Here is a 21004-nt window from a genome sequence, read left to right as displayed (position 1 = left end):
GTGCCTGTAGCCTATAGGGTACAAGTTTGTGACTCTTAGCAATGTGAAATAAGTAATGAGATTTTATAAAATGTGACATCACATCACATTTCACTTGGATGTGAAATTAACATGATATAGTTTGGATTTTACAGGGAAAGTTGAAGCTGAGTCTATCAAGGACCATAAACTGGAAAGGGGTGGGGACAAGCAAAAATGCCAAGGGACAAGTTATGGGCTATTACAGCAATTTACATAAAATTATGTTGAGAAGAGCACAAATTTGAAAAATAGGTTTTGCAGAAAGACAACATTTTTTTCATATGTCAATGTATAGAAATGGATTGACAAATAAAATGTAATGAGGTTTAAGTTTTTTTCCATCTATTTTTGTTCCTAGATTTCCCCAGTATTATTTTATATGATTTTACTATCTACCATGAGCTGGATCAGTTTGAGCTTCCTCAAGAAGGGAAATTCGAACCTCCCCTTGGGTGGAGCCATACAAAGTTTCAGTTTCCATTTCTCTGAGTTTTGAAAGACAATACTATTAAAGAATTTTCTGTTCTCACTTGAAGAGAGCTGCCTAACAGTACATACAGAGCAATTAGTTCAGCTTCAGCCCTTGTAAAGATTCTACACATAGGTAAATAACTTTGTGCTTTCACTTTTCCTAGATACTTTGGAAGTAAGAGTTAAAAATTCTTTTTAAAAATAATTTTTTATTTTATTTTTAATGCAAAACAATTTTTTCTGTTTTTATCAAGACATGTTTAATGTTTTTAAGAGAAATTTACTTAGAGAAATGTAAGGGAAGAGAGATGCGTCTTTTAGAATAAAAGCTAATTTTTTTTTTGGCTATCTATTCCACTTATTTATTTTATTCACTTCACTTTTAATGTAAACAGGCATAAGTGTTGATTTTATTGCATATATTATATGTTTTTTATAATCAGTGGAAAACATGCTTCATTTTTCTACAGACTAAAAAGACTATGTCAGTGACAACTCGTTTGACATGGATTCAAAAGAAAACTCTGCAAAATCATTTTGGAGGAAAGCACTTAAGCCTTATGTTTAAGGCTAGTGTCCAAGGATTCCGTTTTTCTGTATTGCATGATATATGCTCTTGTCAAGGACCTATAATAGTAGTGATGTATAGTGGAGACCTTATTATCGGCACATATATGCAAGCTATTTCCGAAAGAGCTTCGCCTACTCTCACTTTTCTTTTTGCCTTCCATGCATCTGGGATTTCAGAATTCAGAATAGGTCTATATGACACTTTTAGAATATTTTATAAAAGATTTAATGAGCAATGTGAATTTGATATAAATCTGGAAAATCAAGAGACAACTTTGACATCAAGAATCATTGAGAGTCTTGGACTACCTAAATCTTCCTTCCCAGGAGGCAAAATTTCCTTTCAAGAATGTGAAGCTTTTCGACCTGAAGGTAGGTAAAGTCATATAACCTTATAGAGAGTGTTTGAATGATTAGTCATCTCTCCTAGAAAAAATAACTTTTACTCCATCTGGCCCATATTAAAACATGATCCTAAATGTTTGCTAAGAAATAACTATGGAGAAATGTAGCTTATGCAGACTTTTCTGGAGAGGGTAAGAGAGGGAAAAGAGAGAAACAAACTTGACTTTATTATTAAATACTTTTGAAAAGAAGATAGGATTCAAACTTCTTCTGACTATCTGAATCCTTGTTGATGTAATTTCCCATTATATTCATTATATGGAAAAAACAAAGTTACTTTATTAATTTTACTACTAAAGAATATTTAAATTGCTTCCAATTATTTTTTGTACTAAAAATGTTCCTAGAATTGGAGAGATAATACAGGAGTTAAGACAGTAGCCTTGCATGCAGTGAAACTGGGAGAATCAATTTCTAGAACTACATGGTCCTCCAAGCACTACTGTATACAGTTTTTTAGATCCCCAATTATTAGGCATAGTCCTGGAGGTCAAGAGCATCATTTTGAAGGTTTGATTAGTCCCTGGATCCTCAGGGCTCAACCAGCCCTACATCTTATGCCCTAGCAATGACTAGATAGGGGGGAATCCCTAGGTCCTCTGGACCTCCTGATCACCACTTGTGAGAACCCTCCCTCCCCAGATGTTTCTATAATATATTAATGACTATAATTATATGCAAAACTCTTTTTTATGGTAATATCCTACAAGTGAAGTTGATATTTATCTTTACATATTAGATTTATCGTTAAATACGTAGATTTATATTTTTATAAACTGCTTTCAATAGGTTCAACTTTCTCTGTTGCTCAAAAAATGTTATACAAATGCTTATTTTCCTGTATCATTGTATCGCTGTCATCCTGTTGTTCATCTATTGCCTAGAGCAGGTCCCAGTAATGTCTCCTTCATTCTAGCCCTGAGATTTTAAAAAGTGCCACAGTTGAGGCTCTTTCAGGGTCAGGAGCATGACACCCATCATTGTTACTGGTTTTTGGCATATTGAATATGCCACGGGGAATTTGCCAGACTCTCCCATGTGAGCAGGATACTTTTGGTAGCCTGCCAGGTTCTCCAGAGTAAGAACTAGATAATAAGATGTTGTGCGCTGTGAATGCGCCCGCACGCTTCCTGGAGCAGGGTTTTATAGTCTCTGGGTCTTGGCCGTTGATGGGATTACATGGCGCTGAGGGCAGTTGGTGGGTGTAATGCATACATACTGGAAGATGGGGGATCTGGGTGGAGGAGGCCCCAGGTCCAATCCGAGCAGGCTTGGAGATCTATGCCCCAGGTCCATTCACTAGCAATTTTTTCCAAACATTTAAAGAGAACCTGTTGCCAGTTCTTCTTAAGCTTTTCCAAAAAATTGAAGAAATAGAAACTCTCTCATGTAGTTTCTATGAAGCCCATATCTTTCTAATATCAAAAGGAAACAAAGACACCACAAACAAAGAAAACTACAGGCCGATACCCCTAATGAACACAGATGTGAAGATTCTCAACAAAATACTAGCAAATCTAATTCAACAACTCATCAACAAGATCATACACCATGACCAAGTGGGATTCATCCCAGGGATGCAAGGATGGTTTAACATTCGGAAATCAATCAACATAATCTATCATATCAATAAAAGAAAAGAAAAAAACATATGATCACATCAATAGATGCAGAGAAAGCATTTGACAAGATACAGCACCCATTGATGATGAAAACCCTTGCCAAAATGGGTATAGAGGGGACTTTCCTCAATATACTTAAAGCCATCTACCACAAGCCTATGGCAAGCATTATCCTCAATGGGGAAAAACTGAGAATCTTCCCTCTAAGATAAGGGATGAGAAAAGAATGCCAACTACCTCCACTGCTGTTCAATATAGTACTGGAAGTACTTGCTATATCAGTTAGGCAAGAAAAAAGATATTAAGGATATTTTGGTAGGAAAGTTACTTCATTAATTTTACTACTAAAGAATATTTAAATTGCTTCTAATTATTTTTTGTTCTAAAATTTTTTGTTTGGAAAATTCTATATATATATATAAATTCTATTAAAATTCCTATATTTTCCCGTATTCTTGCAAATCTTTATTATTATTAAGCTTTAAAATATTTGCTAATTTGATGATGAAAGGTGTTTTCTAATTTTACTTGTTGTTTATCCCTGATCATTAATAAATCAATGTGTACTGTGCATTTATATTTTGTCAATGAAATACTTGTTCATAGCTATCCATTTAAAACAAAGGGTCCTGGGACTAAAATTCCCTCAATACTTGCATGTTCTGAACTAATTATCTGGGATCTTAATCTTTGAATTACTATCAGAATGTATGATTCTTGAATCACATTTTCATATTTTATTTTGAGAACAAAATAATTTTTTCATTTCCTTTGAGTGGATTGTTCTTTCTTCCTGATGCCATACATATATATATATAATTATTTGTATATGTAATGATGATAACCTCTTGGATAAGTCAATAAATTTTCAAAAGTTTTTGATTTTTGAGACCTGTCTCTCAAACAGTATTCAGGATGCTTGGGGATATCATTCAAAGTGATACTGGGCCAACCAAGGTAGAGAATTCAATATTAGGTTCTGAGTATGTGGATGCAAGACCCAGGGATGCAAGGAGCTAGCTGGCCATATTAGCAGTTCTCAGGACCATATGGTTCTAGGGACGTACTTAATATGCTATGTGTGCAAGGTATGTTCTCCTTGGCTCTAGGATACTCTTTTTTATTCAAGTGTAAAACATAAATAGAAAAATGCATGGTTTATAGGTGTACCAGCTGACAAATTTACAAATTGACCAAACCTATACAACCATTACTTAGATAAAAAAAAATAGATGTTTTTCTTCATGTCAGAAGATATCTATGCGACCCTTCCTCCCTATTGTAACCAAAGGCACCAGTAACATCTTCATTGTGAGACTTGTTGTTACTGTCTTTGGCATATTGAATATACCACAGGGAGCTTTCCAGGCTCTGCCGTGCGGGCAGGGTACTCTCTGTAGCCTGCCAGCCTGCCAGGTTCTTCGAGAATGAGAAATAGACAATAAGAGGTCGTGGCTGAGTGCTTCCGGGAGCTTGGTTTTATAGTCTCTGGATGTTGGCCGTTGATGGGATTACATGGTGCCGGGGGCAGTTGGTGGGTATAACTGCTTACCTACTGGAATATGGGGGATCTGGGTGGAGCAGGCTTGGAGATCTCAGCCCTGGGTCCCTCACACCTGGGTACCTCTGCCGGTTCCTTCATGTGTGAGGCTCGTCGGAGCATGTGTAGATAATACCAGCTACTAATTTATTTTATATTTAAGTGAATCAATCGCTGTATTAACTTTTCAATTTATAAAATGTCATTTTGTCAATTCTTTCTAAAATTTCTGTTTTTTGTTATTTATTTTTATTTTCAACCACTTCTTACTAATAAAATGTAATTTCATTATAACTTTTGTATAAAACTCTTATATTGCTATTTTCTATACATTTTTGCAACAGTGATTTTTTTTTTCCTTATAATGGGCTGGAGCTATAGCACAGTGGGTAGGGTGTTTGCCTTGCATGTGGCTGACCCAGGTTCCATTCCTCTGTCCCTCTTGGAGAGCTGGTAAAGCTATCAAGAGTATCTTGCCTGCATGGCAGAGCCTGGCAAACTCCCTGTGGCGTATTCAATATGCCAAAAACAGTAACAACAAGTCTCACAAGAGAGACGTTACTGGTGCCTGCTCGAGCAAATCTATGAACACTGGAAGTACAGTGCTGCAGTGCTATTGTCTTTTAAGAGTACACTTAAAATATTTTTTTAATTCTAAAAGACTTCTTTTCCATGTGTTTACGTTTGTTCCTTTCAGTTTTATTATACTGTAGTCATTGCGTTGCTCACCATTTCTATTTTTGGGAATTTAAAGAGGCTTTCCTTTATACCATACATATGACCATATTTATAAATATTTTATCCAATATTCTTCATAAATTTAGAGAAGTTCCAAGCTCATTGTGCTTAACCTTCTCAGGGTGTGTGTGTGTGTGCGCGCGCGTGTGTGTGTTTATTTGAGTGGGCACACTGGTGATGTGGGTGAAATGTAGCGGGGCTGTGCCCTGAGGGATGGAAAGTAAATTATACCCTGGGTAAACTCAGGGTCTATTCCTGGATTTATGTTTGAGTGACCCCTAGTGGTTCTCAAGGGACCATATGCGATACCCCATATTCAAACGAGGGGTGTTGTCTCTGCGTGCAAGGAGTGTCTTATATCCTGTACTCCTATACTTGTACTTGGCCCCACTCTTTCCTGTTTCAAACCCAGAAAAAGAAAATATTTTCCCAGATAACAAACAAACATCCCGAGTCTGCCTGAGACTCTAAATCAAATAAGGCCTTCAGTTACTCATTGTGCTCTAAATGGCTAAACCTATATCTGATATGAAGGTAGAAATAAAATGAATTGGACTGGAAGTTCAAGTAGCTTCAAATATTTATAGTAGATTTTAGAGAAAATCTAGTGTTCACAATGTTTTTTTAAAATGTGTGTTTATGCATTATTACTTCTAGGACTGTAGAAATGTTTGGGGACTAGCTTAGATAGTCCCTTTTATTCTGTTCTAGCCATGCCTCTTGGCTTTGGACTCAGAAAAGACCCCTTCCTCACCTAATATGTTAAAACAAGCCACATACTACTACTGAGCAACCAGGTGATAAAAAGTCTTGCAGTGCCCACACAATTTGTGACTTTAGCCTCTACAGACAGATAAAGTTAAGATGCCGTATTTTTTTCTTATTTGATTTTATGCTTTACTGTCCCCCTGGGAAAGATATTTTTAATATTTCTTTGTGAATTTAATTACATTATGTTGAATTCAGTCAATAATTAATAACTTTTTATCTCCATTGTATTTTGATCATTTCCCTAGATGTATTGAACAAAAGGAATATGATCGGGATCAGTGAGTAAGTTAAATATTTTTAATGCTGTTACTTTTTTTTATTACCTTAGATTTATTAAATTATAGGTTCTGTCAATAAAGTTGACAGCACAAATTACGTATTCTATCAATTTATGGGTCAGATAATTTATTAGTCACCAAGAACAAACAACACAAAAATTTTAGCCCTATATGATGACAGTAATGTGAAAACAGAAAAAATATTGAGTAAAAAAAAGCAATATTGAATATAGTGAAGGCATTTCTATTTTTCCTGTGCTCTTGAAAGAAAGTAATCATGTTTGCTTACAAACTTTGTAATTGTGGTAATTTCAACTACTATAGGAAATTACTGTAGAAAGGATGTATACAAAATAGACTGTCTCTCATGAACTTCAAGGAACATGTTTGAAAAATTCTATATCATGAGCTTCAAGTCACTATAGTTTGGTTTCTGATTGGTGATTATTGGTGATTATTATTCATGAACTTCGCATTTATCATAGTTAATACTTATCCTCAAATTTATATAGTCTAGTAGTTTAAGTCTGAAAGAATTTATATCCTATTAAGTTTAGTTAGAAATATTAGTTTTTTATTCCTTTCCTTTTTTTTTGCAAGAGAATTTGAGGTTGCTTAGTTTAATATACTTTGTATATTAGAAGGAAAGTTGCTAATCTAAAATAAATAATATTCTTTGAGAAAAATTTATGGTAAGGTCTTGTCATCTAACTTAGCAAACTATCATCTAACAGGCTCAGCAACAGCTTATGGAATGTAGTAAGAACTTACAAACCATACAGAGATCTGGTCCACCAAGTACGAATTCTACTGCTTGGTCCTGTGGGAGCTGGGAAATCTAGCTTTGTCAACTCAGTAAAGTCTGTGTTCCAAGGTCATGTGATGCACCAAGTTTTGGTAGGCGTTGACAAAACCGGGATGTCTGAGACAGTAAGTTTATTCTAAGTTTCTTAGCCTTTACTTCTTTGTTCAAGTTAGTGGAATTTGAAAATTTTCGTTTGATCAGCTTCATTGCCTCTAGACATTAACCTTGATTTAAAGTTTGTTTTTTTCCAAATAAATTCATTTTGTGTGTGTTTGGGGGGGGGGGGGGGGATTCTGCCCTGAGATGCTCAGAAGCCACCAGGACAGACCTCAGAACTGCTGATGGGGCATCTCAGGCTGGGGATTAAAACAGGGGCCTTGTGTATATAAGACAGATGCTCTAACCTTTTGAGCTATCTCCTGCCTCCCCTTAAATAAAACAATGTTTATTTTGAGGTTTGAGCCACATCTGGCCATTCTCAAGCCTTAATTTCTGGCTCAGGGATTATTCCTGCCAATGCTTGGAGTACCTTATAAGGAATGGAGGATTTGAATCTGGTCTTCTATGTGCAAGGCAATCACCTTACCCATGGTACTATCTCTCTAGCCCCAAAGTGAACTCTTAAAGTTTTTTCTTTTTCTATTCTCTAGTTCAGAACATATACCATAAGGGATGGAAAAGATGGCAAACCCCTTCCATTTATTCTGTGTGACTCAATGGGGCTGGATGAGGAGAAAGGTATATGCATGGATGACATCGCATATATCTTAAAGGGCCATGTTTCTGACAGATATAAGGTAAGATTTGACTAATAATTGATAAATTGTAATTGATATTTAAAATTCTTATTGTTGTCCACTACTGACAATATTAATACCTCATTTGTTTTTGTAAACTTGTTCAAGATTCCTTTTCTTTAGATAATTTATCTTGCAAAAAGGAAAGGCATGTAAAAGATTATTCTGTCATAGCTGTGATAACTGTGAATGTTATTACGTGTTCAGTAGCTTTGGATTATGGGACATTAAAAACCAACTCAACAATTTACAACAAAGTTTGTATTTCATAGAACAAGAAGTCTTAGGTGAAATGTTTTGGGTCATTGTGGTAGCTGTCAATAGTTACTAGTTTCAAGGGTCAGATTCTCAATATGCAATAAAGGTTAATTCACAAAATCTTCATTGTATCACTGTCATTCTGTTGTTCATTGATTGCCTCGAGCAGGCCCCAGTAACATCTCCTTCGTCCTAGCCCTGAGATTTTAAAAAGTGCCACATTCGAGGCTCTTTCAGGGTCAGGAGAATGAGACCCATCTTTGTTACTGGTTTTGGGCATATTGAATACGCCACAGGGAGTTTGTCAGACTCTGTCGTGTGGGCAGGATGTTTTTGGTAGCCTGCCAGGTTCTCAAGAGCAAGAACTAGATAAGTTCCGGGAGCAGGGTTTTATAGTCTCTGGTTCTTGGCCGTTGATGGGATTACATGGTGCCAGGGGCAGTTGGTGGGTGTAATGCCTACATACTGGAAGATGAGGGGGGGATCTGGATGGAGGAGGCCCCAGTCCCAATCTGAGCAGGCTTGGAGATCTACACCACGGGTCCTGCACACCCAGGTTCCTATGCCGGTTCCTTCATGCGTGAGGCTTGTCCGAACGTATGGAGAGTGGTCTTAAGCATGGCTGTGGCTGGAACCGGAGGTCTTCAGCTACCAGGGCTCTGCTCGGGGTGGGGAGGGAAACTCAACCCACCCTCCTCCAAGGGGCCCCGGTGAGGACAGCTAGGTATAGAGGCAGGAGACTCACAAAATCTTAATCTCAACTATTATGGCATTTGAGGTGGAAGATTTGTGAAGTGTTAGGTTATGAAGTTGAAACTCTCATGAAAGGGATTAGTGTTCTTGTAAGAGATGGAGACGTTAGCTCTCTATCACATAAGGATAAAGAAGGGAGTATCTTCTGCAAACCAGGATTAGGCCTCTCACAAATTCAGATTTTGTCAAACTTTGAAATTCCTAGATTCCAGAAATGTGTATTGTTTTTTGTTTTGTTTTGTTTTGTTTTGTTTTGTTTTGTTTAGGGCCACCCCCAACTGTTCTCAGGGCTTACTCCTGGCTGTGAACTCAGGGTTCAGTAGTCCTGGTGGTAGTGCTGAGTAACAAACCCAGGTTGACCATGTGTAAAGCAAGCACTTTACCCACAGTATTATCTTTCTGGCACAATTGTGAGAAATAGTTATTTGTTGCTTAAGCTCTGCAATATTGTAATTTTTATAGCAATCCAAACTAGATTTTTCACATTCATATGTTTAAAAACCATTTTCTATAATTTAGTTAATATAGTTACGAGTGTTAAAGTTTATTGTATAGATGTGCAAAATGACTGCACATGTGCTTTGGAATCGAATCCAGGTTGGTTGCATGCAAGGCAAAACGCCCTACGCTCCGAGCTATGCTCCAGCCCCAAGGGATTAAGGGTTTGACATTGATCAGAACCATTCCCTTAGGGCTGGAGCTATAGTACAGTGGGAGGGGGTTTGCCTTGCACAAGGTAGACCTGTGTGATTCTCAGCATCCCATATGGTTCCCCGAGCATTGCCAGGAGTAATTCCTGAGTGCAGATCCAGGAGTAACTCCTGTGCATTGCTGACTATGACCCCAAAAGAAAAAAAAAACACATAAAAAAACATTCCCTTGTTTTGTCTCTCTATTCCACAGATAAGTGAGATCATCCACTGTGATCTTCGTCTTCTAATTTATTTCACTTAACATTTTGCCTCGAGCAGCATTTTGCCTTTCACTTCCTTCCATATTGCAGTGATTTCACCTTTTCTTGCCAATGCATAGTATTCTATAATATCTAATTGTTTATATATAACACAATTTCTTGATCCATTCATCAGTAATTGGACATTTGGGTTGGTTCCATACCTTGACTTTTATACTAACTGCTACAATAAACATAGATGTGGGTGAATCTTTTCTAATATGTGTTTTTGTGCTTTGGAGGTGAATGTCAAAATGTGGAATCCCTACGTCATATCGGAGTTCTATGATTGTTTTCTTGAGCAATTACTTTGGCTTCAATATAAACTCACCAGACGTCCTAAGCACCACTGAAGGATGGCTCCTTTCTCATCACATCCCCAATTTTTTCCCAGACATTTTGATATATGCCATTATCATTGGTGGGAGATGCCATTTCATTGTTTCATTTGCATTTCTTAAATAAGTGAAATAAGCACTTTGTCATATGTCTGCAAGCTTTCCATTGTCTTCAGAGAAGTATCTGTTCATTCCCTCTCCCCAGTTTTGATAGAATTATTATTTTGTTGTTGTTATTGGAGCTTTGTTTTAATATATATTATCAGTCCCTTATATGAGGTATAGTATCAGATGTATATTAGTCCTTTATCTGTGTGCAATTTTTTTTATCAATAGGGTGTTTTTAATTGTAGCATGTTTATTTTGCCATGCAAAAAATGTTCTTTTTTGGAGTGATGGTGGTGGTGGTGACACACTTATCAGTGCTCAGGGTTTTCTCCTGGTTCTGCACTCAGTGAACTGGTAGGCTCAGGGGACCATATGGAATGCTGGGATAGAACCCGGTTGGCCTTGGGTGAGACAAACTCTTTATCTGCTCTACAATCTCTCTTGGCACTCATACAAAAACTTTCTAATTTGATGTAATTAGTCCCTTGTGTTTATTTTTATTTTTTTGTTATCTATATCATATATATATATATATATCTATATCAATGGAATAAAAATTTTATGTTCTCAAGATATTCATATTGGGTTTTCTCAGCATTCTAGGCAAGAGTAAGGGGAGATTAAAGAGAAGAGAACTTTTTGGGTTAAATTTATAGTTCTTTTAATCTACTTGTTACAAATGACAAACTAGATCTGGACTTAATCATAAATTAAAATTTTTTCCAAATAGATAGGCAATGTGTCAATACCTCTACCTCTAATTAATATTGTTTTATGCCTTTTTCTTACAGTGAATCTATGTATTGTTTTTTGTTTACTTTACAGTTTAATCCCACAAAACCAATTACTCCAGGTCATTCTAATTATATTAGTGAACCATCTCTGAAGGACAGAATCCATTGTGTGGCATTTGTGCTCAATGCAAATTCTGTTGACTGCTTATCTCATGAAATGATAGACAAGATAAAAAGAATTCGAAGGGAACTGATAAAGCTTGGTGAGTCTCATTCCATTTTTGTACTAAGATAATTTATTAGCATATATTGTAGAATAGTTTTGTGACTGCATCAAGAAATTAAATTTATAGCTGATATAATGAGAACTAGTCATACTGTTTATAATGAAAAAATACTATTTATCTATTTGATATAGGTGTGGTACACGTGGTTTTACTCACTAATGTGGATAGCTTGGATCTGATTACAAAAAGTGACTTTTTAGACATATACAGTTGTATGCCTGTGAAATCCAAGGTAATGAATGCTTTATGGAAACATTTTCTGGAGTAGATCTCTATAAACACATAATCTTTCTGTGTATAAAAATAAAAATAAAAAACTACTAATTTTAAGAGGAATGAAAGAATTTCAAGTATAATTTAGTCTCATTGGTCCAGTTTTAAGTAGTAAACATTTCTCTTTAATTTGACAAATATAATTTCACTCATTATAATTTAATTCACTTTTAATTAAATAAATATCTGATTATCATTGATGACCAATCATGTGTGATAATCTGCATATAGAGTTGTTTCCTTTGGCTTATTATTTATTTATTTTTTATTGGGGGCTTCCAAACAGGCCCCCATGGGTGATTTTCAGTCAACTGGGATTAAATGCATGCCTAGTGTTTACTAACCACTGTACATACTATGGCATATATTGTACATGTACATCTCCCAGTCTTGTTCCTTTCATTCATGTTGTACTTATTTAATTTATATAGGTTAAAATATACAGTGGTATTCAAGAATAACAATTGAAGTTCTTTCAGAAAATACAGAGGATCAGATCTCTAGTCCTATGTTCCCCACAGGTGTAAAATTCCTATCATTTTATTGCTTTCAAAATTTATAATGGCATAAAATAATATTTTTCACAAATTTTGTGGGGTTTGTTTTCTGAACACACGGGGCAGTGTTCATTGTGCTTACTCCTGGTTCTGTTCTCAGGGAATCACTCCTGGCCAGGTCTGGGGTAGCACGTGGGGTGCCTGGAGGTTGAACCTGGGTTTGCCGTGCAAGGCAAATGATCTACCTGCTGAATCTGCTCCAGTGTCAAAGTTTTAATTTCTATTTCACAGATAGAGGCAGTCCATAAGAAACTTGGAATTGTGCTTTCTGACATCTTGGTGGTCAGTAATTATACTTCAGAATGGGAGTTGGATACCCTAAAGGACTTTCTGATACTCTCTGCACTGAGACAACTGCTCTGGGCTACAGATGACTTCTTAGAAGATTTGCCTCATTGTTAAACAAGGAGAGGAAACAGGTAAAGTTTGGTGCTGCATTAGCTTAAAAGTGTCCAATTATAGGAATTTGAAATAATACTGTTGTCTTGCCTTCAGATGATCTTCTAAAAAAAATTTAAAATATTTTCCTCCTAAGCCATCTCACAAGAGACGGGCCTCTTAGGGGTCTTCAGAGCTACACCATTTGGTGGACCATCTGTACTGGGGATTCAACTGGGATAGGCCACATGCAAAGACTGTGTCTGAATCCTTGTACTACCATTCTGACCCCTGAGTATACTTTAATAACAAACCAATGCATTCTGAAATCCCAAGTTGTACCTTGTTTTCTCAGAATGCATTTCTTTGCCTTGGTGCTAGTATTGGATTGGATCAGCAAAATTCCTGAGCAGATGGGATCTTTTAAGTATTTCCCTCTACTTTGGTAACTTTGTACTTCCATTTTTTTTCACTAGACTTTGTGCATGCGCGCGCGCGCGCGTGTGTGTGTGTGTGTGTGTGTGTGTGTGTGTGTGTGTGTAGTTCTGGAGCATGAATCCAGGTTCTCATACCTGGAAGGATGGAAGGTGTTCTACTTATGAGCTACATCACACACCCTCACTAGAGTATTTTGACTCCTCTCCTCTAAGTCACTTTTAATGCGGTATGGTCACTCCTAGGGAGAGGTGCCCAATTTTCTTTTTTTTTTTTTTTTTTAGATACCACCAGGACTTCTCATCCCTGTTTTTTCTTTTGGCTTTTTTTTTTATTAATTTATTTTCTTTTATTATTATTATTATTTTTTTAATAGTGAGGCACCATGAGGTACAGTTGTAGACTTACACATTTTTGTGCTTGGGTTTCGATTATACAATGATCAAACACCCATCCCTCCACCAGTGCGCATTTCCCACCACCACTGATCCCAGCATCCCCTCCCCCCCAGCCCTTATCCCACCTTGCCTCTGTGGCAGAGCATTTCCCTCTCTCTCCTTTTGAGTGCCATGGTTGGCAAAAGAGGCATTGAGTGGCAATCATGCTTGATCGACAGTCTACCCTCAGCATGCTCTCCCATCATGGGCAGATCCTCCCAACACCCTTTATTTGGTGTTCCCTTCTCTTTCTGAGCTCCCCCTTCCCCTAACATGTGTGGTTGTCCTCCGGGTCATTGAGTAAAATTCCTGGTACTAATCTCTGCCATGGCTGGAGCGATAGCACAGCGGGTAGGGCGTTCGCCTTATACGCGGCCAACATGGCCGAACCGAGTTTGATTCCTCCGCCCCTCTCGGAGAGCCCGGCAAGCTACCGAGAGTATTCGATATGCCAGACACAGTAACAACAAAGTCTCCAATGGAGACGTTACTGGGCCCGCTCGAGCAAATCGATGATCAACGGGAGGGCCTTTACCTTTAGGGCTGGAGCGATAGCACAGCGGGTAGGGCGTTTGCCTTGCACACGGCCAACATGGCTGACCCGAGTTCGATTCCTCCACCCCTCTCAGAGAGCCCGGCAAGCTACTGAGAGTATTCGATATGCCAGACACAGTAACAACAAAGTCTCCAATGGAGACGTTACTGGGCCCGCTCGAGCAAATCGATGATCAACGGGAGGGCCTTTACCTTTACCTTTACCTTTACCTTTAATCTCTGCCATACTTGGGTGTTAGTTTCCTATTTTGTTACTTTATGTTCCCCAGATGAATGCAATCTTTCTATGTCTATCCCTTCTTTCTGAGACATTTCGCTTAACATGATACTTTCCATGTAGTACCACTTGTATGTAAACTTCATGACTTCGTCTTTTCTAACAGCTACATGGTACTCCATTGTGTAAATGTGCCCGAGTTTCTTCAACCAGTCATCTGTTCTCGGGCACTCAGGTTTTTTCCAGATTCTGGCTATTGTAAAGAGTGCTGCAATAAACAGACAATTGCAGATGTCACTTCGACTATAATTTTTTGCCTCTCTGGGATATATTCCCAGGAGTGGTATTGCTGGGTCAAATGGGAGCTCAATTTCTAGTTTTTTGAGAATCATCCATACTGTTTTCCAGAAGGGCTGAACCAGTCGACATTCCCACCAACAGTGAAGGAGTGTCCATTTCTCACCACATCTGCGCCAGCACCAGTTGCTTTTGTTCTTGTGGATATGGGCCAGTCTCTGTGGTGTGAGGTGATACCTCATTGTGGTTTTGATCTGCATCTCCCTGATGATTAATGATGTGGAACATTTTCTCATGTGTCTTTTAGCCATTCGGATTTCTTCTTTGTCAAAGTTTCTATTCATTTCATCTCCCCATTTTTTGATGGGGTTGAATGTTTTCTTTTTGTGGAGTTGAATCAGTATTTTGTATATCCTTGAAATTAACCCATTATCAGATGTGTAGTTGGCGAATATCCTTTCCCATTCAGTTGACTCTTTGTATTTTGGTCACTGTTTCTTTTGAGGTACAGAAGCTTCTTAGTTTAAGATAGTCCCATTTATCTATCTCTGTTTTCACTTGCTTGGCCAGCGGTGTGACATCTTTGAAGACACTATTAGCTTCTATGTCATGAAGGGTTTTGCCAACATTTTCCTCAATTTATCTTATATTTTCCAGTCTGATGTTGAGGTCTTTAATCCACTTAGATCTTACTTTTGTACATGGAGTTAGGCAGAGATCTGAGCCCATTTTTTTGCATATAGCTGTCCAGTTTTGCCAGCATAATTTGTTAAAGAGGCTTTCCCTGCTCCACTTCACTTTTCTTGCCCCCTTATCAAAGATTAGATGCTCGTATACTTGGGGGGGGGGACGTCAGTATATTCAACCCTGTTCCATTGGTTTACAGCTCTGCCTTTGTTCCAGTACCATGCTGTTTTAATTATTACTGCCTTGTAGTAGAGTTCGAAGTTAGGGAGGTTGATTCCTCCCATTTTCTTTTTCCCAAGAATTGCTTTAGCTATTCGTGGGGGCTTATTGTTCCATATGAATTTCAGGAGTGTTTGCTCCAATTCTTTGAAGAATGTCATGGGTATCCTAATAGGGAATGCGTTGAATTTATACAGTGCTTTGGGAAGTATTGCCATTTTGACAATGTTAATTCTCCCGATCCATGAACAGGGGATATTTTTCCATTTCCTCGTATCCTCTTTTATTTCCTGAAGTAGAGTTTTGTAGTTTTCTTTGTACAGGTCCTTTACTTCCTTAGTTAAGGTGATTCCTAGGTACTTGATTTTCTGGGGCACAATTGTGAATGGGATTGTTTTTTTCATGTCTTTTTCTTCTCTTTCACTATTTGCATATAGGAAAGCCATGGACTTTTGGGCATTGATTTTATAACCTGCCACTTTACTATACAAGCCTATTGTTTCTAGAAGTTTCTTGATAGAGGTTTTAGGGTTTTCTAAGTATAGTATCATATCATCTGCGAATAATGAGAGCTTGATTTCTTCCTTTCCTACCTGGATGCCCCTAATATCCTTTTCTTGCCTAATCGCTATTGCAAGTACTTCCAATACTATATTGAACAGCAGTGGAGAGAGTGGGCATCCTTGTCTCGTCCCTGATCTTAGAGGGAAGGCTCTCAGTTTTTCGCCATTGAGGACGATGCTTGCTGTAGGCTTGTGGTAGATGGCTTTAACTATATTGAGAAAAGTCCCCTCCATCCCCATTTTGGCTAGGGTTTTCATCATAAATGGGTGCTGGATCTTGTCAAATGCTTTCTCTGCATCTATTGATATGATCATATGATTTTTATCTTTTCTTTTGTTGATGTGGTTGATTATGTTGATTGATTTCCTAGTGTTAAACCAGCCTTGCATCCCCGGGATGAATCCTACTTGGTCATGGTGTATGATCTTTTTGATGAGTAGTTGAATTCTATTTGCTAGTATTTAGATTTGAGAATCTTCGCATCCTTGTTCATCAGGGATATCGGCCTGTAGTTTTCTTTTCTCGTGTTATCTTTGTTTCCTTTTGATATTAGAGAGATAGGGGCTTCATAGAAACTGTTTGGGAGAGTTTCCGTTTTTTCAATTTCCTGAAAGAGCTTGAGAAGGACTGGCAGCAGGTCCTCTTTAAATGTTTGGAAAAATTCACTAGTGAATCCATCTGGGCCTGGGCTTTTGTTTTTGGGAAGGCTTTTGATTGCAGTTTCTATTTTGTTGATGTTAATAGGTCTATTCAGATACTCCAGGTCTTCTTGATTCAGCTTTGGGAGATTATAGGAGCCCAGGAATTTGTCCATTTCTTCTAGGTTCTCTTGTTTCGTGGCATACAGACTTTCAAAGTAGTCTCTGATGATCTTTTGGATTTCTTTGGTTTCTGTTGTGTTATCCCCCTTCTCATTTATGATTTGGTTTATTAGGGTTCTCTCTCTCTCTGTTTCTTTGTGAGTGTTGCGAGTGGTTTATCTATCTTGTTTATTCTCTCGAAGAACCAGCTCTTGGTTTCATTGATCTTTTGGATTGTTTCTTTGGTTTCCATGTCATTGATTTCTGCTCTAAGTTTTATGATCTCTTTCCTTCTGCCTGATTTAGGTTCTTTCTGTTGATCCTTTTCTAAGGACTTGAGCTGTGAGGTCAAGTTGTTTATGTGTACCATTTTTACAGACCTAAGATATGCTTGCAGAGCTATAAATTTTCCCCTTAATACAGCTTTCGCTGCATCCGATAGGTTCTGGTAGCTCGTGTCTTCATTCTCATTTGTTTCCAGGTACCTTTTGATTTCGTCCTTGACTTCGTTCCTGACCCATTCATTGTTCAGCATCGAGTTGTTTAATTTCCAGGTGTTTGATTTGGTTCTCCGTGTCTGTGTGTGATTCACTTCTATCCTCAGTGCATCATGGTCTGAAAAGATGGCTGATACTATTTCTATCTTCCTTATTTTGTTGAGGTATGTTTTGTGTCCTAGTGCATGGTCTATTTTGGAAAATGTTCCGTGTGCACTGGAGAAGAATGTGTATTCTTTCTTTTTGGGGTGTAAAGCCCTGTATAAGTCTATAAGCCCTCTCTTCTATTTCTTGTTTCAAAGCCAATGATTCCTTGCTGGGTTTTATTCTTGTTGATCTGTCCAGAGGTGATAGGGCAATGTTGAAGTCTCCAAGTACTATTGTGCTGCTTGCAATGTCCTCCTTAAAGTCTGTTAGCAGTTGTTTTAAATATTTGGCTGTTCCCTCATTAGGTGCGTATACATTTAAGAGTGTGATTTCTTCCTGTTGTACGTATCCCTTGATGAATAGAAAATGGCCTTCACTGTCCCTTCTAGCCTTTTTCAGGGTGAAATTAATGTTGTCAGATACTAGTATGGCCACCCCAGCTTTTTTACAGGAGCTGTTTGCTTGCAGGATTGTTTTCCATCCTTTGACTTTGAGTCTGTGTTTGCTCTGAGTTTTGAGATGAGTTTCTTGTAGGCAGCAGAATGTTGGGTTCTGTCTCTGTATCCATTTTGCCACTCTGTGTCTCTTCAACGGTGAATTGAGACCATTGACATTGAGAGAGAGTATGGTTATGGGGTTTTGTGTCATGTTTCTGTGCGGGTGTGTTGTGATTGTAGGGTTTGTCTTGTCTTATAGTAGCCCCTTTAGTCCTTGTTTTAGGTTTGGTTTTGAGTCTATGAAGTTCCTGAGCTGCTGTTTATCTAGAAAATAGTGTAGCTTTCCATCTATTTGGAGTGAGAGTTTAGCCGGATAGAATATTCTTGGTGAAGCATTCATTTCAGTGAGTTTTTTGACTATATCTCGCCACTGTTTTCCGTCTTGTAGGGTTTCCTCTGAGAGGTCTGCTGTGAATCTCAGGGGTGCTCCTTTGTATGTGATTTCCTGTTTTGCCCTTGCTGCTTGCAGTATTGTGTCTCTATCGGCAGCATCAATCATTCTAACTATAATATGTCTTGGGGTGTTTCTGTTGGGGTCTCTTTTAGCTAGCACCCTTCGGGCTTCTTGAATCTGGATGGCTGTATTATGGAGCTCTGGGAATTTTTCGGCAATAATTTGTTTCAGCAGGTTTTTTTCATTGGGATTGTTTCCTTGAGCTTCTGGTAGTCCAATGATTCTAATGTTGTTTCTTCTGGAATCATCTCGTAGGACTCTGATTCGCTCTTGAGCTATTTTGAGGTCTCTTGCCATTGTTTGCTGTTGTCTGTTGGCTTGGTGCAGCTGATCTTCCAAGTCACTGATTCTTTCCTCAGCTGTGGTCGTTCTATTTTTGAGGGCAGTGAGTGAGGTTTTGACTTCATCTATGGAATCTGTGATGCGTGCCATTTCTGTGCGGAGCTTTCCAATTTCGGCTCTCATTTCTTGCTGTATTTTGTCAATTGTGCGATCGATTGTTTCTTTCATGTCCTCTTTCAGTTTAGCGGATATGTGTGTGACTGTTTCATCGAGTTGATCGAACATCTTGATGATTTCATATCTGAATTCCTTGTCAGAGAGGTCCCTAAGGTGGCTAGCACCTACTTAGGCTTCTAGACGTATTTCCTCATGGTATCCCTGTGGTGGAGATTTGCGTTGTTTCCTCATGTTGTTGTGTATGTGGAGGGGTAATATTTGTTGGTTTGAGTGAACTACCTGCGGCCGCGTGAGCTTTGTCCTGCGAAATTAGGCCACACCCACTATTTAAAGCCACGCCCACCTCTGAAGTGGCCATGCCTCCACAGATACCTGGTTTTTGTCCAGGAAGTAAAGAGTGGGTGGGGGACAAGGAAGCAGCTCTGCTGGGCGGCCAGACCAAAGGGACAGGCAGAGAGACGCAGATCCCCTTTTCCTCCCAGCGTCGGGGGGGAGGTGCCCAATTTTCTAAATTTCGGAATTTGCTAAAGTATCCTTGGAATATGTAGCATAGCCAGCACTGTTACAATAAAATATTAGACGTAATTTTTAATTGCAGTTCATAGAAAATCATGCAACATATAACTATATATGTAATATATGTAGTCTGAGAAACTCTAATCTACTCACTTTTATGCTCTGACTCTGCAATCTTGGTTTCTCCATGTTTTTCTTCATGGTGCATGTCCGGCTAAAGTCAGAATTAATTTAGACCTCATGAACCAAATGTTTCTCTTTATTCTGGCTAATTTTTTCTTAAGTAATGTGTTATCTTATTTTTTCCCTCAGAGAATGGAGGAATTATCAAGAATTTTAGAGAAGATAAATATGCAAACCATTGATATATTAATACTTATTATCTCATCAAGCGATAGACAGCGGGTAGGGCATTTGCCTTGCACGCGGCCACTTGGTCAACCAGAGTTCGATTCCTCCGCCCCTCTCAGAGAGCCCGGCAATGTACAGAGAGTATCTCCCCTGCACGGCAAAGCCTGGCAAGCTACCCATGATGTATTTGATATGCCAAACACAGTAACAAGTCTCACAGTGTTACTGGGCCCGCTCAAGCAAATCAGTGAACAATGGGAGGACAGTGATAGTGACTGATCTCATCAAGAAAGAGAAAAATTGAGAAGTAAGACAATACAGAAAAAAAGTCTCTGAAACCAAAGAAGATTGTATTTTATTCATTTGGGATGAAGATGCACATACAAAATTAAAGAACCTGTAAACTGTTAGACTTAAACTGATTAGTTACAAAAATAACCATAATTTTTTTAGTTTATCTTATGTGTTATGTAAAATTAAACATTCTTTTTATAAAATCTGACTCTAATATATATATATGTGGTATATAAAGGAAATAACTCTAATGCATATGTGTGACTTTTTAAAAACAACATTTTTAATATTGTCAGTGTTTTGATCTTGCTTTATTTACAAATTACTTAATTTTAATCCCCGGTAATTCAGTTATTATTGCTTTCTTTAATTTTAATCTATATTTTAAACTATATAAACTTTCAAGAAATTATTTTATCACTCTATCCATAGCTATTTTGGTTACAATAACAAAACTCAATCTGTACTTCATGAATAAACAAAGAGGACTATGGTATAGGATTAACTATTAACATAGAAAGGGTGAAGATTGAACCCACTTCAGAGATGTTGAATCGGGGGTCATAAAAGTCTATTCATAAAATATCTGCCCTCTCTCTCCTCCCACCTGTCCATCATGCCACCTTCTTTTTCTCCCATTTTTCTTTCTCATTTTTTTCAGATTCTTTCCTTCTACATAACGTTCCAGGCTAGAATTCTAGAAAAATCCAAATTTCACTCGGGTTATTTCTAGATATTTGGCTCTTGTGAATAGTGCTGCAATGAATATAGAAATGCAGATGTCTTTTCTGAAACTATGGTCTATATATTATTAATATACATATATGTGTCTATGGACTGGAGCAATAGCACAGTGAGTAGGACGTTTGCCTTTCACATGGCCGACCCGGGTTTGATTCCTTCGCCCCTAGGAGCCCAGCAA

The 21004-nt window shown here is 38.0% G+C and overlaps 1 protein-coding gene across 1 annotated transcript; it reads left to right on the top strand.

Moving 5' to 3' along the window:
• The first annotated feature begins 550 nt into the window (after nt 1-550).
• Nucleotides 551-20285, top strand: IFI44 (interferon induced protein 44). Its single transcript, XM_056123521.1, has 9 exons — nt 551-625; nt 963-1434; nt 6384-6420; nt 7151-7346; nt 7872-8018; nt 11253-11424; nt 11580-11680; nt 12510-12697; nt 19750-20285. Exons 2-8 carry the CDS (start codon nt 975-977, stop codon nt 12678-12680), a joined length of 1284 nt encoding a protein of 427 aa, XP_055979496.1. The 5' UTR covers nt 551-625; nt 963-974; the 3' UTR covers nt 12681-12697; nt 19750-20285.
• Nucleotides 20286-21004: the final 719 nt, after the last annotated feature.

Source organism: Sorex fumeus, unplaced genomic scaffold, assembly GCF_029834395.1.
Source record: "Sorex fumeus unplaced genomic scaffold, SorFum_2.1 ptg000047l, whole genome shotgun sequence".
Taxonomy (NCBI): Eukaryota; Metazoa; Chordata; class Mammalia; order Eulipotyphla; family Soricidae; genus Sorex; species Sorex fumeus.
Note: the sequence above shows the minus strand (reverse complement) of the source record. Positions and strands in the feature narration are given on the sequence as shown.

Bases quoted from the DNA above. Each gene is read 5' to 3' on its own strand.
- IFI44 (XM_056123521.1), top strand. From the start codon at position 975: ATGTCAGTGACAACTCGTTTGACATGGATTCAAAAGAAAACTCTGCAA. The intron at 8,019-11,252 runs GTAAGATTTGAC...TTTACTTTACAG, and splicing joins ATGTTTCTGACAGATATAAG to TTTAATCCCACAAAACCAAT. The intron at 11,681-12,509 runs GTAATGAATGCT...TCTATTTCACAG, and splicing joins GTATGCCTGTGAAATCCAAG to ATAGAGGCAGTCCATAAGAA.